Source organism: Parus major, chromosome 4 (genome assembly GCF_001522545.3).
Source record: "Parus major isolate Abel chromosome 4, Parus_major1.1, whole genome shotgun sequence".
Classification (NCBI taxonomy): Eukaryota; Metazoa; Chordata; class Aves; order Passeriformes; family Paridae; genus Parus; species Parus major.
The window spans coordinates 30,140,663-30,156,716 of record NC_031771.1 but is presented as its reverse complement, the minus strand read 5'-3'; the positions used below and the strand labels follow the sequence as shown (position 1 = coordinate 30,156,716).

Sequence of the window (16,054 nt, the reverse complement as noted above, 5' to 3'; positions counted from 1 at the left end):
ACAGAGATCCTGAAAGAAGCAGTGGTAACAATCCTGGAGCTGGGAAGGGAGAAGAGAAATGAGCTCATCATGAGGGATGAATTCAGGATTCCCCACTTGACTCTAGGGCTGGATTTTTCAGTAGTCCTTCAACTGGGGCTCAGTCTGGCAGGATGTTTTTTCACACAGCAGCAGCATGTAACCCAATAACATGAGTTATTGGTGCTGATGTCTGCATCTTTCCTCTTTAAGTAGCTTAATTAACCCTAATTACTTAATGCTAATCTCAGAGGCTGAGATGGAAGATGGGTTATATACCCAACCATGCATCTAACATATGTTTCTAATATGTTCATAAGAAAAGCTCATACTCTGTCTCAGTGCATATAATTGACATATTACTTCTGTAGAAAAGGAGGTATGGAATACAATTTCTCTCACAAATACTTGTCCTTTTCCTCTAGCATGTTGACACATTAATGTTCCTCCTTTGACTGATGAATCCAGACATGGCAAAAACTTAGAATACAAGGATTGTATCAATAAATTCATCAGTTGCTTTATCAATTTAATTTCTCATTTTGGCTTAGTTGTTATAGCTCTGAATTTCATTTGTTGCAGTAGAAGTAAAGAATTGGTAATATTGTTGGTGGGTTTGGTGTATTTTTGCCATGTTAATCAGCAGGTAAAAATGGTTACTTGAATTCCGGGAGTTAGAAGATTGTTTTCATGCAAAAATATTATTCTTAAGTCTCAGCTGGTACCCTTATAAAAGCAAAAATCCATAGTGGTGACTGATGTTTCCAAAAGATGTATGCATTAAATTAAATGGATATTAAGAAACTCAGCTAAAAGTGAAGTGTTGGCAGGTACTTGCTGTTTTTAATTATTTTTGCTTTTACTGCTAATTTTCAAACACCTTTTCAACACCACAAAAACGTCTGTGAAAGTTGAGCTAGAAATAATTTCAGTTATCTGACTGAATTTGATTTGTTAGTACAAAAGATTTGGGTAACAGGCTTTATATCTTTGTATGATTTGTACTTTGTACTCCTGCCTAAAGTGATCATTGCCTTGCATCTGGTGCACGATTTTGTGGAATTCTGAGGCTTGTAGTATTTTGTCTGCATTTGGAAGTGGTGATCACAGTGGGGTGGATGGGCTTGCAGAGGAAAAGCTAATACCCCTAATCAGCTACAGGAATGTCATAGCCTTAAGAACGGTTTGTATTGAGCCCACTTCCCACAATACCATGTCTCGTGAGGGATCCTGAAGAATCACAACGCCTTGGATTTACATTTGGATTCCATACAGTTCTGCTGCCAGTAGATAGCAAGGCAGATTGAAATTGTTTGCTTTTAACACCATCAAAATATGTTTTCAGTGAAAGTATTGGGTAACTGAATCTGCAATTTGTAGCAACAACCTTATGAGCAAAATGTCACATACTAAACATGCTTTATATATCTTCTGCTGTTAGAGAATGCGATCAGCTCTGTAGAGATGCAGCCTGCACTGTGGATTTTTCAGTTTAACATTTTCAGCACTTTAAAAGATCTGATTGCCTTGAAAACCTTTAAAAACACACTTTAATCTTCCTGCTGTTTCATCAGTTCATTCAACCAAAGTTAGCTTTGGGTTCTTCACCACTCGATGTATCACAAATGCACTTCACATGATTTGGAAAGGAATCATCGTGGTTGTTTGACTGCATGAGAAGAAAACCAGTACTTTTTCCCTTCAGACATTTACAGTACAGCCAAATGAAAATTCAAATGCTGAAAGCTGCTTCCTCAAACAGTGACAAAAAGTAGTCGTGAGCGAATGAGAGCTCAAACACTTCAGTCGTATTTAGTTCCACAAATAGGTTTCACTTTTGTTCGAGCTTCCTGTATTTTGCGAGCTTCTATGTGTTCAACAGCTCGCTATGAACAGCAGAAACAGTTGTTTTAATTTTGTGATCATGTGGCAAAGCAGTAAAATATCTGCAATGTATTTCATGGACAAAGATTCCAAACTGTCTAACTTATTTCAACAGGCAAGCAGTCCTACAACAGGAACAGCTCCCAGGAGTCAATCTCGGTTGTCTGTCTGCCCCTCCACTCAGGACATTTGTAGGTACGTGCTGAGAAAAATACTCTCTCATCTGGCTGATACGTGTAAGTTGTTTCTTTTAAATATTGTGTAGCTCTTGCTTCTGCTTAACTTTATTCATAATTGACATATACTTCAGTTTTCTTTTGATCTCTGTTTTTGTTTTGATTTTGCTTTTTAGACTCATGTTTTTCTATTAAAATCCATGTTCTCATTCTCATTCTTTTTTTGTGTGTGTGTGATTTCTCTTACCATTTCCATCCCTTTCCTTTGCTTACTGCTTTGTCTAGATCTACTGCCTTGCATGATTTGTCAGAAGATGAACTTGAACATGCAACCCCTGTCATGGTGCTGGCCCCTTCTAATAGGGAGCCTGGTGGTAAGAAACACATAAAACGAAGGTTTAGGAGGAAAAGAGAGACTGGAGACAATGGTGAGCACACAGAAAAGCAAGGAAAGGGGAGAAACTGTAAGTTGCATCCCGAGCCTCCGAGATCCAGCTGGAACACATCTGATTCATCATCATCTTCAGATGAGAGTCAGTGGGCTCAGGCTAGGAGGAGAGCAAGAGAAAAGGCCAGGATGGCCAGGAGAGGGAGAAGAAACAATAGATCATGCAGTAACCAGGATGTGTCCTCAAACAATAATGCTGTTGAACTTGTCACCTTGGGGACAGTGGGAAAAGAGAAACAAGAAGTGTCTGACCCTGAGAATCCTACTTTAAATCACCGCCGAAGGATTCCAAAGCTTAAGGAGTCACAGTCTTCAGCATCATCTCAGGAAGCAAGGATTTCCTCAAGAAAATGTGGGAAAAGCAAAGGGAAAAGCTACCAGAGAGATCGGCAGCCTGCAGCTTTCCTTAGACACACGAAGGACTCCTTTGCAGAGGCAGGCTCTGGCAGCGATGCTCTGGCAGTCCCAGACCATGGAGCACCTGCTGGGGCAGGGCCCACTGTGCCTCATGCTGTTCAGAAGCCTCCAGTGTTGTATGATGACTGGTCTGATGATTTAGAAGTATGCAGGTTAGTCCCTAATAAGAAGGATTTAGCATTCTTAAGAGGAGTTTCTCCCTGCCACGGTCTGAGTGCCTTTCCCTTGACTGCTTTCTGTCGCTATTTCTCAGTAGTAAACTGCTAGGTAGGCCACAGGAAATAACACAAGAACCTTTGCTACAGAGAAGTTAGCATATCTAAATTTGGAGAGATTATTTAGAAAGAGTAATCCTACAAGGGAGCCAAATGTTTGTCTTTGCTCCATGAAGATGGACCCGCTCTGTCTGTCCTCTGGCAGAGTATTGTGGTTTTTTAAATCTCCAGCCAGAGGCAGAGAATGAAGCAGAGTGCCAGATAGCTCAATACAATGGGATACAGAGCTTTTCCTCCTTAAGTGATCAGTTCAAGTCCAGGGACCTCTGTGTAATTTTTCAATGCCTTACATGAAATAAATTTATGGTCTTGATTCAGTGTCCCTTAGAGTTGCCATTTCCTCAGGAATCCAGGGATGGTGCCTGGAGAACATCGTCTCTGGTGGGGCATAATTTGTCTGTGATTCTGCACTGCCAGACACCTCCACACCGTGAATGTGTATGGGCTGTTAGTTCAGTCACCTCTCCCAAGGATTGGAGTGATACAAAAGGGATATTGGGCAGAATTAACAGTAAAATAAGCTTTGGGAAAGAAAAAGCATCACCAAGAGATCTCTTTAGTTCAGAAGGTCAGGCCTCTGACAGTCTGATGCCCTTGGTGTGAAGCGTGCAAGCAGAAGGTGAGCATTTTACCCTGGAAATGAGATCAAGCTAGCCACTTCTGGGCCAACATCCAAATTTGGAGTACACAGCTAAGAATGCTTGCGTTACTTAGTTCAGTGGTAAATGAAAATGCACCATCCCGTAAGTCTAACAGAACTGAAACAAGTATTTCCTTTTTTCTCCCTCACCAAACTTGTGAGCCAGCATTGGCTCTCATCTACAAAGTGTAAACCAAGCTTAGTTTCTTCATATGGTAACCCAAAACTTCTCACTTTTCTTTGCTGGGAAGAATTTGTGTGGAAATCTAAACAGAGGATGAGGAAGTTCACGATGCCACATCATGCAGTTTCACAGAATGCTTTAACCTAGTGAAAGACTGGAAATATCTTATTTCTAAAAAGAAAAGAGATAATATGCAAGTATTTTGTGGGTTTTTTGCAGCAGAAGATATAAGCCATTAACTAATACAGCTAGGGCTATGCACTCCTTTTTATACTTAAAAGCAAAAATGCACATTTCCGCTGTCTGACCATTGTCTTAATTTAAGGTTCTTCAAAGTCCAGCTGTGTTTGTGCATGAGCCTATGTATTAGCACCAGGCTTGGGTTCTCTCTGCCTTACAGAAATGCAAAGAAACAGCAGCAGTGGTAAATAAACCATATTATTGAAATGTGTCTACAGGGTGTGATGCAGAGGTGTGCACAGATAACTACAACAGCTTCAGAGCTGTCTTATATTTCTGAACTACCCAGCCTGCATGTATTGTACATCCAGTGTAGTACATACACTAGTATATAGTATATATACAGTATATACACTATATATATATACACACTCTATATGTATCTATCTATCTATATACCTGTATACCTGTATATCTATATCTATATATATATACACACACACACACTATATATAGATATATATACACACACACACACATACACTATATATATATATATATATATAATAAAGTTCTGTAAGTGCATTATGTAGATTAGTCTTCACTGTTGCCCAAGACACTAAACTTAGAATTTGCTATCAGTTGAGAAATTAATCCCAGTCTTTTATTTGTCTTCTCAACCCAGTTAATTTTATTATATTTTGTCAGGCACTGTTTGGAGCTTGGTTCAAGGATGGACCTTTTGGATGTGCATGCATACTTTTCTGCCAGGCTCTTATTTAGTAGAGGAAAATTGAAAAATCTTGATAGGCTGTGTGTGCCCTATCACACACTCAGTATCAGTGGAGGTGTTCTTTGAACAACCAGCATTAAACTTAATATGGCTGGTAATGAGACCTGTTTTGTAAAATTTCTTAAGCCAGTCATAAACACATTTTTCTACATGTTGGGGACAATACTGCTTTTTGATGTTGTCATTATCAGATGTATCACAGTAACTGTAATACATCTAGAAAAACATAGCAAAATCAAAAGCAGGTTAATTTTTCATAGCTGATAAGTTGTCTTACTTAATCAGTATGCAGACAGCTGAAGAAAAGGAAAGACATGTTTTTACTACCAATTCATAACAGACTGTAGTTTCTATTTCTCGGCACAGGTCCATGCACTTCATTGATTTGTGATCTCTATGTGGTATGTTTTTTTTTTTTAATTCACAACCTCCAATCTGAAACAAAAACCAAACAAACAATTGCATGTCAGTGTAGTTGTGTACATATGCACCATTTTTGTGCATGAGAAACAGAAAAAGGAGGGCAGTTTCATCATGTTTATGCTAAGACTGGGTTAACATAGCTGGTTGTGATATAGAAATTTTGTTTCCTGGGATGTTTCTTCAAGCTTTTCATCCTAGATATTCATGTCCCTTAGTTGATATGACAGCACTGGCTGAGAGGAGTGGCCTTCACCTAAGTGTGTGTATTGTGTGGAAATAACAGAGGAACAGGGATCATGAACATCTCATGGTGACATCTTTTAAGTTTCTGGGCAGGCAACCTTTTTCCTTCATTTCCTCATGGATTGCTGACAGTTTCTACACTGCATTTAGCAGCATGAGCAGGAATGTGACAGGACACACTGAATTCCATACTCAAAAGTACAGTGCCATTGTGCAGGGTGTTCTTCACCTAGTCTAGGGGGAGCCTCTTGGTCACTCCAGTGAATTATTTGCCCTTCTAGTGTCACTGATTCTTTCCAAAATGCTGAAGAAATGTCATGGCATCAATTCTGACCTTTACAGTCTCTACCCTGAACAACTACTTTCTCCTGGAGTCCATTAGGAGGCAAGATTTCTTCTTCTGAGATACAATGTAAGTTCTGGCCCTGCTGAGTTGTTTTGGCACCTAATTTATTTATTTTATTTTTTAAAAAAAGATTCACAACGTAGGCTTTCTAAATCCTACAGTTCAATCCCCCTTTTCCTAAGTTGCCCTGTGCCTGAGATTTTTTTCATATATACTTTATCCTGGAATTTACCATGGCTTGAGGCACAGCCTCAGAAATAGCTTTCTTTGGTCTGCATGTGGATAGTCTCCCAGAAGGGAGTATCTGTGTATTGGACATGACAAAGTCATGTCTCACAATGGATTGTGAGAAGTGAATCTCATAGATTTTCACATGGAATCACTAAGAAAAGAAAATTGGGTAGTTGATATTACCACTAGTGGATCATAAGTGCTTTGTGTATTGATTCTGAATATATCTTGTGGTATTTTTATTATTGAATTATTGAATTGAATTTTATTATTTTATTATTGAAAGGTATTTTCTGTTTAACTAGTTAAGCTTGTGGTGTAAAATCTTTTTGTACTGCTGATTCAGTCATTGCACCAAAAGCATGCACACTCAAATAAATCCGAGTTTCTCACTTTGAAAAAAGATGCTTATTGGAAATCAAATTTTGATTTTGTTGAACTCTCAATGATTCTTTCTGCAGTCAGGTAATGGCTGCAGAAATGGCACTCATTTGAGGAGCAGGGTATAACAGTAGGGCATGTGAGAAAAGCAGGGAAGGGAAGAAGTAAAGGAGATGATGAAGTTGATTCATGAGATCTGCAGAGTAGATTTCAAGCATAATTTTTAAAAAAACAGTTTTCAAAATCTAGTGTGTTAATTAAAGGCCATTATAAACTTAGGAAAATACTAATATTGGCATTTCTGTGTGTTAGCACAGTTATAGATGGAAAGAAATAGTGTATACTGCACATGACAAGGGGCAATATGATTATGTTATTTCTCTCTGTGAAGTCAAGTGCTTCAGCAGGGTTTTTTTCTTAATATTATTTAGTAGGACCTTCAAAAAACATATCTTTCATGAAGTTGCTTACATTCTGAAATATTCAGGCAGAAGAGTGCTCATGAAATTAGCAGAACAGAAAGGTGTGTGGTAGGAAACAAGTCCTTGAGGAAGAAAAACCCAGAAAGTTGAACAGAAGATAGATATATAGGTTAAAATTCTACCAGTGAATTTTAACACTCATTCTAAATACTTGTGCCAAAACCTTGATGTTGGACCAGTGAAGAAACTGTAGCGAAGACTTGAAATACCATCCAGAGCTTTCTAAAATCACCATAAAATGGAAGATGCTCTACTTCCAGACTGTGGTGTTTAGCTGGAGGGTTTTTCACCTGCCTTTCCCTGGGATGTTAGTGTGTACCTTGTGATCTCAGGATGACATGTTAGGAGTTAACTCTCTGAATCTTCTCCTGCATGTTGACTCCTCACCCCTTCCTTGAAGGAGCTGTGACTGCTGCTAACTTTCCTGTTCAGAACTTTATTTTTTTGCAAAGTGACTTTTTGATAGGAGTCTCCTGCTTTTTGAGGAATCTCCTTCTCTGCTTGCTGGTCTGGTGGTTCATCAGTCTTTGAAGCAGTATGAAATTCTGGTTAATTCTATTATCTGCCTGATGGTTCAAATCCCCATCTGTCACCTCTTCAACCATCTGGTTATGCAGTCTCTTTTGGAAGCTCTCCATGATTCACAAGGATGCAAGGAGAGCCAAAGTAAGGCAAGCATGTCTTTGTTTTGATTAGGCTCACTTATCTGGGGGAGAACTGAGTCCTGGTTTCTGCTTCTTTCTCTCAGAACTTATTATTATTTTTAATGGAAATAAGTGAAATGCCACAACGTCCTGTAAGCAAGTTATCCTTGGTTTTAAGGGTTCCATTATTGAATACTTAAAGCTTGCATATTTTGTGTATAGAGTTTAGTTCCTTAAAAGCTTTGACTTTCACTAGGTGGGTGGGAGGAAATCTATATCCTGTTTTGAGATGCAGTCCCTAGTTCTTTGAACTTGGTCAGTGCAGTAAATCTTGTCAGACATGTATCTTGCACTAACAGTGCATCTGAGGCAGCAATTACTTGTAACTCTTTAGATATCCTATTTATCACCTATAAAGGAAGATTAATAGAAAGACAAGAAATGTCGACAAAATAAAATATTTATATGCTTTCACTAATGTTGTTTGCTGTTGGGGCTCTTAAAAATTCTGATCACTTTTGCAGAAATGAAGGGAAAGCTTTATGAACTAGGTCCTTAAGAAATTCCACTAGTGTGGTGCAACATTTTAAAAATGGTTTTTCCTCTAGTCAGGTAAAGACAGCTGACTGTAGAGCGTAATGGAAGGGCAGGAGTGACAGGGAAGAGATATACAAATGGATTACATTTGGTGTGGAGAATTAATGTGCCTCATTCACACCATGTTTAAATGGAGAGGAGTACCAATTTGTCATTTAGATCACTTTGTGATTTAAAAGTGGAAAGGATGGAAATGAGATTTTAAAAAAAAGAAAAGCCTGTAAAATGGAACCAAGAGAAACATGGCACTCTGAACTCTATTGCAGGGTGAACAGATTCAGTGAATTTAACCTTTTTTTTTCCCAAGTGATACACTATGTATGAGCAGAGTTTGATATTTTTGTGGATTCTTTTTCTGAATGACAATTACTTGCTGTGAGTTGTTCATAAAGTTGTTTAATTTTAGATTCTAACTATCTAAAAGTACTGTAAGAACTTTATAAATTGGCAAAAAAGAAAATGACCTTTTTTGGACAGAATAGTTTTCCTAAGAAAAAAAATACACTAGTAGCAACATCAATTTTGTGCATCCTTTTGCAGTTCTGGGGAACTGGATCCTTTCGGTCCAATTAAGATAACCTAGGAGCTCATGGCATTTCATGCTGGCAGCTAATAATCCTCACAGCCAAAAATCAAATCCAGGGATTCACTTGCTCCAACATTTTTAGCTGTGCTGTTTCTCCCTGACTAAGCTCCCTTTAGCAACAGTGAGATTCAGTGATGAAATGTACTCACCAAACAGACTAAAAATTTTTCTTTGCATAACCATTATGAGTTCATATGTCCTTTCCAGTGAAGGGCAGGATGTAACTGCCTCTTCAGTAATTTCTCCCCAAAACAAATGTTTCTAGAATAGGCATTGTCTTCCTTGAGCATATTTATATGGAGAAAGTATTTCCCTCTTTTACTAAGGAAATCTGTTAAAAGTTCAAAAGTATTTCTCTTGCTCTCTGGTATTCTTCCATCTTCAAGAAAATGACTGTGTGGTTATTAGGCATCTGTGTTAATTTAGTTCAGGTTGCCTATCAGTTGCAGCACAGTTGGTGTAAACATGCCACAGTCAAAAGGCCCTAGCTCCTCCTCATTTGGGGAGTGAAGGGGCCTCCGTTAGCGCTTTAGTGCAGATAAGGAGCCTGCTTTTGAAGCACACCTGATCAGTGTTACTTTTGTCATGCTTTTAGACCACACTGAGAGTTTGTCTCGGGGTTCTTCAGCCTTTGAGTGTATTCCTGGTCCAGTCTAAAATCAGTTTCAAGTCAAGGAAACACCCACCAAGATGGGTCTGGTGTAGATACCCCAGGTTTAGCACTAGCTTTTTGTTTTCAGCAGATTTGTTACAATTTCACTGTAGTGCTTGATAGCATGGACATAGCTGTACAGCAGCCAGAAAATTAAGGAACAATGCAGGTTTTACATAATTACATCATTTATAGCCCTTAAGCATTATTGTACATCACTATCAGCATGCCCATGCCCCCATATACATTTATATTTTTTATAGCCTCAGAGGCATTCCCCTATATTTTATGTTTGTTAATGAGGGTAAAATTTGACCGGGTGTGTTTTCAAAGAAGTCTATAAAAGCTTCTGTAGCTAAACCCTTGGTCTATGTGTAGTGGCCCAAAATCCTTAAGAGTTTTACCAGGTACTGAGATAGGGGGCCAGTTGTAAATGTGGGATCCACAGAAAGAGTTCTGGTGATGCAGAGTTACTGCAAACACTTTTCCACCAGCGCTGCTCCTAGTGACAAGATTCTTAGTCTGGCTTGCAGCAGAAGCAGGGACATGCTGATTGATTCTTACTCTTTATCACTCTCCTGTGGCAGAGATCCAGACATGCTTGGGAATCAGCTGGGTAGATGCTGTCCCAGAGGAGCACTTGCTGGCAGGGTAGGAGTGGAGCACTAAATCTCACAGGACTCCTGCAGAATAAGTGTGTTTTCCACTTCACTACAGAGGCACAGGGATCAGCCCATTTTCTTAATTTCCAAAGAGTCAGCTGGATTAGTGAAAGACAGGTTAGGGCAACTGCTGGGTTTCCAATGAGGTTGGAGATTAGCAGCTATTCTCTTTAATGAGAGTAAAATTGTTAACTGCATGTGAAGAAAGAGCTACAAATCTGTTGGAATCTGCCTGTATCTCTTGCAATAAGCAGCTTAGATGCTAACCATCTAGATTGCAATTTTAATTTACGTGATTTTGCCAGAATAAATAACTGTTGCGAAAACCTGAAAGCTTTCCAAGTGATCTCCTTGTTCCACACTGGTTTTAGACCTTTTAAACTGAGATTATGTTTGTCTGTATGGAAAATGGAAATGTTTGTCTGTATGGAAGAAAAAAAGTCTTAATTTTATGGCAAGTGAAGGTCAGTCATCCGAGATAACTCTTGGTTTTTTTTTGAGAATCAGCCAAAATCCAATTACCTTAGGAATGCCTGCAAGTTGTGGACTGGTTTCATTCTTACCTTTCTGCCTTTTATCTTCTGCAGTGAACAGGATCATGGAAAACGTGAGAAAGCAATTAATAGTCATGGAATTTAAGATAGTATGACATTAAATTCTGAAGATGCCTCACTTCTGAGTGCTTTCTTTAGCTGCCTTTCATTATTTTGATCTGATAAGAAATTCCTTTTGTTTATATATGTGTGGTGGCAATATGTTTTGTAAGGAACATACAAGAATTCTGCAACAGATTTTATATGAATTATGAAGATCTTTCACAAATACTGATGTTTTCAGTTTTAACATTACATATTTTTTTCCTGAAAAATATTTTTCTTAATTTATTGCATTATATATATGAACCTGCTGTTTAAGAACATCCTTCAAAGAATTTTTGTGGTTTTGTTTTTCATCTCATATATGCACAATGTTAGCATCAATTTCTGTGTTTGGTACATCTACACAAATGTAGGAACAATACTGTTCTAGAAACATTTGTTCTGGGTAATTAAAATACTGGCTTATAAAACAAAAACTTACACATAAGGATGACAGCACTGTTGGAGTATTATTTCATAAAGATTCACAGTGAGTTTTATTTAAAGAAATATAGATATTCTGTGATCTCAGTGTGTAGGGATATGTTTGTAGGTCTATACACATACAGACACAAAATTTTGTTTATCTGAATGAGAAGGTCATCTAATGGCTCATATATCCTATGTTGTCTGGTGTACACATGATTCATAGAGCAAAAGCTCCTTTGGACTCTTGTGCTCATTGTTGCCTCTGGAAAAGACAGGTCCTGTTCACAGACAGGAATCCTTAAAGCACTAAGTTGTCAAAAAAAAAATAGTCAAAGGTATTTCTCTATAATGAAAGCCGTTTATCTACTAAAGGACTAAAAATTTGAGAAAAGCTGAGTATGCAAATTCTGTAGGTGTGTCTGAGCAGCTAAAGCTGCATCTATTAACAATGATCTGTGCTGTACTACAACTTGTAAATAAATCAGTATAGATTTATCAAATAATATATTCTTTTTCTTTATCATAGAGAGTGTTTTTGTTCCCATTCAGTTCCCATTCCCATTTTGTTCCCATTCAGTTAATTTCTAAAGTATGCAGACAAATTTTACTCTCAGAACAAGTTCAGCCAGCTAAATAATCTGATGCATGAAAGTTTCAAACACTTGTGATCATTTGACAACAGGAAGCTAGAATGAAAGTTCTCCACCTCCAGCTTGGTTCAGGTACGTCTGTGCTTTGTATCCCTACCTCCATTCTGTTTGCACAAAAAACTTCTCAAAACCATGATTAACAATATACCTTCTACAGTTTGTTGATAATAATGATGTACATTATAGATGAACTCATCAAAGAGCAAAGACACACAAGGTTGTGGTTCAGTTCTAATGGCTGAGGAAGACAGAGCAAGTTATCTGCTCCAAGTCTTTAGAAGATGTTTAAGCACTCAGCCAGCAGTCTGTCACCACAGGTGCTGGGCACCAACAAATCTTTAGACTGACACTGTGAGTTTAGGTACTCAGTCATCTTTTAAGCTAATTTCTTACAGTTAAACAAATAACAAAGAGTTAAATTGCACCAAAGAGACCAAAGAGCATTCAAAATAATGAAAGCTATGCCTTTGGTCATTTTCTCTGGACTTCAATTCCTTCTAAAGTTTGTTTTAATTCTCATTACATATTTCATGGTTATAAAGGTAGAAGAGGCCATTAGGATATTTAGTTCAAGCTTATTCATACCAAAAATGTAAGTTCTTAGTGTCACCCTGTTGTTTATACAATTGGTTTGTGTCCTGTGTAAAAGGAAAGCCCAAATAGAATGTATAATGCATATAGAGTTCTTCTGTAGAAGTATTTCCACTAAGGATTATTTTGATTCATTTCAAATTAGCAGTGTCACTTTATTTGAAAAACCCAGTGGAATTTTAGGCTTGTATTTTAGCTCTGAAAATAATTTTAAACAGTCTTGGTAGTAGTAGAAAAAGGGCTACTGGGTACATAGCTTAGTTGTCTAATTTCTAAATAGTCTAAATGCTAAGGCTGTAAAATAAATTATTTATGGCTTGAATTTAAATGAACAAAGAATGCTGGTCTTCCTTTGGGGAATAGCTTTAATTTAAAAAGAAAATTATGTTTTTTATGTAACTCTCAGTTGGGAATGCATTTGCGAAAAAAATAACTATTCTGTGTTTTGAAAATATAGTTCTGTTCAAGCTAGAGGCTCAGTAAGAAATCACCACATAGGCAATTCCCATCTAAGAGCTAAGCTACTGATGCACCAACTCAGCTGGATTAGTAAAGACAAGACTGTAAATTGAGTTCCTGTAAAATGTATCTCGAAAAATGAACATGTGCAAGAAGGAAGTTGTGGGTAATTTGTTCTCCTCTTCACTGCTGTGGGGCATGAAATCCTGTACCAGCACCACTGCAGAAATTGAAACCTGGCTTTTGTGGACCAGGTATTCAGAGCTTCATTTATCTGTTGGATTTTTTTGGTCTCTTTATTTCTGTATGTCCAGCAAAGCAGCTTTGTTCTGCTTTCCCATTATCGTAGATTGATTTTCTCATGGCTCTGAGCTACACTGTGGGAGAATAGTGGAGCTGTCAGTTCTGATCTGTAGATCTTTCATTTAGACATTTGAATTTCCTCCTCACCTGCTTATAGACTTGGCTGCCTCAGAGCTGTGCAGTAGCCAGTCTTTCCTGGGATGTCTTTGTCAGGTTGCCTCCTGACATACATCAGAAGCTCCTGCTCTAGAAAGGTCACCCATCTTCCCAGTAGGATGACAACCTCATCCTGAAGCTCTCCTACCCCTTTTCCTTCCCTGTGGTGCGGGCACAATTTTCTCTGTAAAAGGATGTTACTCCTCGGGTATGTTCAGACACTTCTGCATCTGCACTGTGGGTGCTACTCCTAAGTTTCTAAGGCCAAGACAACAGGATCTGTGCTGTTATTGCTACTTCTTTATTTTGAAATAGCATTTCTCAGATTTCAGGGTGGATTTTTTTTTTTGGTTTGGTTCTTTTTGTGATTTTTTTATTTTTGTTTTGGCTTTTTTTTTGGTTTTTTGTTTTCTTTTTTTCCCTCTTGCGTGCCAGTTTGACACTTCAGACACTCATTAGACCTTGGGTGCTTTGTTGTGTTTTTCTAGGTTTAGTGTGGGGGGGAATTACTCTTCATTGAGGTGAACCTCCTTAACTTCAGGTGTATGGTTAAGCCTTCTGCTCTCTGTAGAGCTTTCCCTGCCTTCAATGAGATGCTTGCCAATAAATCTGACATTGTTTTTGATGGGTGAATGTTTTCCTGATGTGATCAGGTGTCTGTTTGTAAGAGGGGAAAACCAGCAGGACACTTGAACATGTGTCACAGAAGAAGCCCTTTAGGTGATGATGTTAGAGCACTGATCACTTTATGCAAAACCACAATATGAAAAGCTCTGTATCCCATCTTAAAGTAAGCCAGTTCTGGGACCAGCCTTTATCATAGGGTCTGCTTACAGAGTAGTTTTTGTTTTCCCAGATAATGCTGCTGTCTACTTAAAAGGGACTGTGAGGAGTAAAAAAACGATCAGGACTTTTCAATACCTGCCTCCTAAAAAGTGTGCATGTGTGTACACACTGTGCCGTACGCATGACTCCAGAGGACTCAAAACTGCTCTCTGATTCTTTTAACTGTTACTTGTTAACTGGGTAACTCCAGAGAGATATCCTAGGAACTTTTTGTACTTCACATGCTGGATATTTTCAGCTTGGGTTAGATTTCTCTGCCTTTGAGGGTTTTATTGGCATTGCTTACAGGCCAAGAACTGTTCTGCTCTGGTATTTTGTCTTAAAGGTTTTGCCATGCATAAAAGGGAAAAAACAGTTATTTCTATTGATTCACCTTCAGACCACGTAGAAAATTCAAAGAGAAACAACTAAGTGAAGGGAAATTGTTAAATGGCAGAAAGGAACACGGAGTGTGTTCCCAGGCCTCCATCTGAAAGGTCATTTACCTGGCATCTTCTGAATGTCAAGCCTGAAGATGGGGAAGCAGTGTAAATAAGCAGTGCCTTTGCGTTGCTGGTTGGCAGGTTGCCTCACTCGCTCTCGCTGTCCTTCCTGTCAGGATCTGTCACTGTGAGGGGGATGATGAAAGCCCCCTCATCACGCCGTGTCGCTGCACGGGGACCCTGCGCTTTGTTCACCAGGCCTGCCTGCACCAGTGGATTAAGAGCTCGGACACGCGCTGCTGCGAGCTCTGCAAGTACGACTTCATCATGGAGACCAAGCTCAAGCCTCTCCGGAAGGTAGGGTGTTTTGGAGTTTAATTATCCTCAGGTCTCACTGCTCCAGAGTGGCTGTGGAAATTGCAAGCACTGTTAAAGAAACATCTGTCCAGAATGGCTTTGTATTTGCTTTAATTAATCGGTCACGGTGATTTTATTCTTATATTTAAGTTGGTTAATTTTTAGCAGCAGATAATTTGACTTCAGGCTCTCTGCCATCACACATACAACATAAATGCACAAATAATAGTCTTTTGGTTCAGACTTTTTATCTTCAGCTTTTTGTTATGGGTTCATCTGCATATTTTGAAGCCAGAAAGAAATCTCATGTTTGGTTTCTGAGTAACACAGTCCAGTTCACCCAGCAATTTTTACATGGAGCCTGTAACTTTTGGTTGAGAATGATGGTTATACCCGTGTGGAGACAGCAGTAACACAGTCAATTTAGCTGCATCTGTTGTAGCTGTGACACTCATGGGCAAATTAATCACTTCAACTTCATAATTAGTTAATGGAATTTAAAAGACAGGGTGACTTTGCATCCTGAATGTCAAATGTATGTTATCTGCACTCATCTAAGATAAATCAATATAATGCTCCAAGTTTGTCAGTATAGGGAAGGTGAAGAGTTTATTAAACATATGTGGGTTCTGTTTTCTTTGGAATGGAATTTTCTTTGAATTTTATTTTAAAATGCTCTCATCCTTCTGGAGTTTTGTTGAATCTTTGAAGCTTGAGTCAATTGGGAACTGGGCAAGTTTTGATTTAAAATAAATTTCTGCATGAAAGAAATAGAAACTATTGCTTATCACTAGCATATGCCTATATAATAGTGTTTCAATGGCAAAAGAAATTTTGTTTTTCTTGGCCTTACACAGGTAGCAGTAGCTCAGAGAAAGGAGAATCAATGGAATTCCTTCACACTTCCCATTCAGTGGAATTATCTAACAAGTCCATGGTCA

General features: G+C 38.4%; 1 protein-coding gene across 5 annotated transcripts in view; it reads left to right on the top strand.

Moving 5' to 3' along the window:
* MARCHF1 (membrane associated ring-CH-type finger 1) overlaps nt 1-16,054 on the top strand; it is a 227,766-nt gene that overhangs the window by 190,107 nt on the left and 21,605 nt on the right. For 4 of the 5 annotated variants that reach the window (XM_019006422.1, XM_019006423.1, XM_015625093.2 and 1 more), the window contains 3 exons: nt 2,018-2,097; nt 2,364-3,095; nt 14,933-15,113. In XM_019006422.1, the coding sequence (XP_018861967.1) occupies nt 2,018-2,097; nt 2,364-3,095; nt 14,933-15,113 (993 nt within the window). The remainder of the gene's footprint in view (nt 1-2,017; nt 2,098-2,363; nt 3,096-14,932; nt 15,114-16,054) is intronic. The other variant, XM_015625097.3, reaches the window with a different exon arrangement.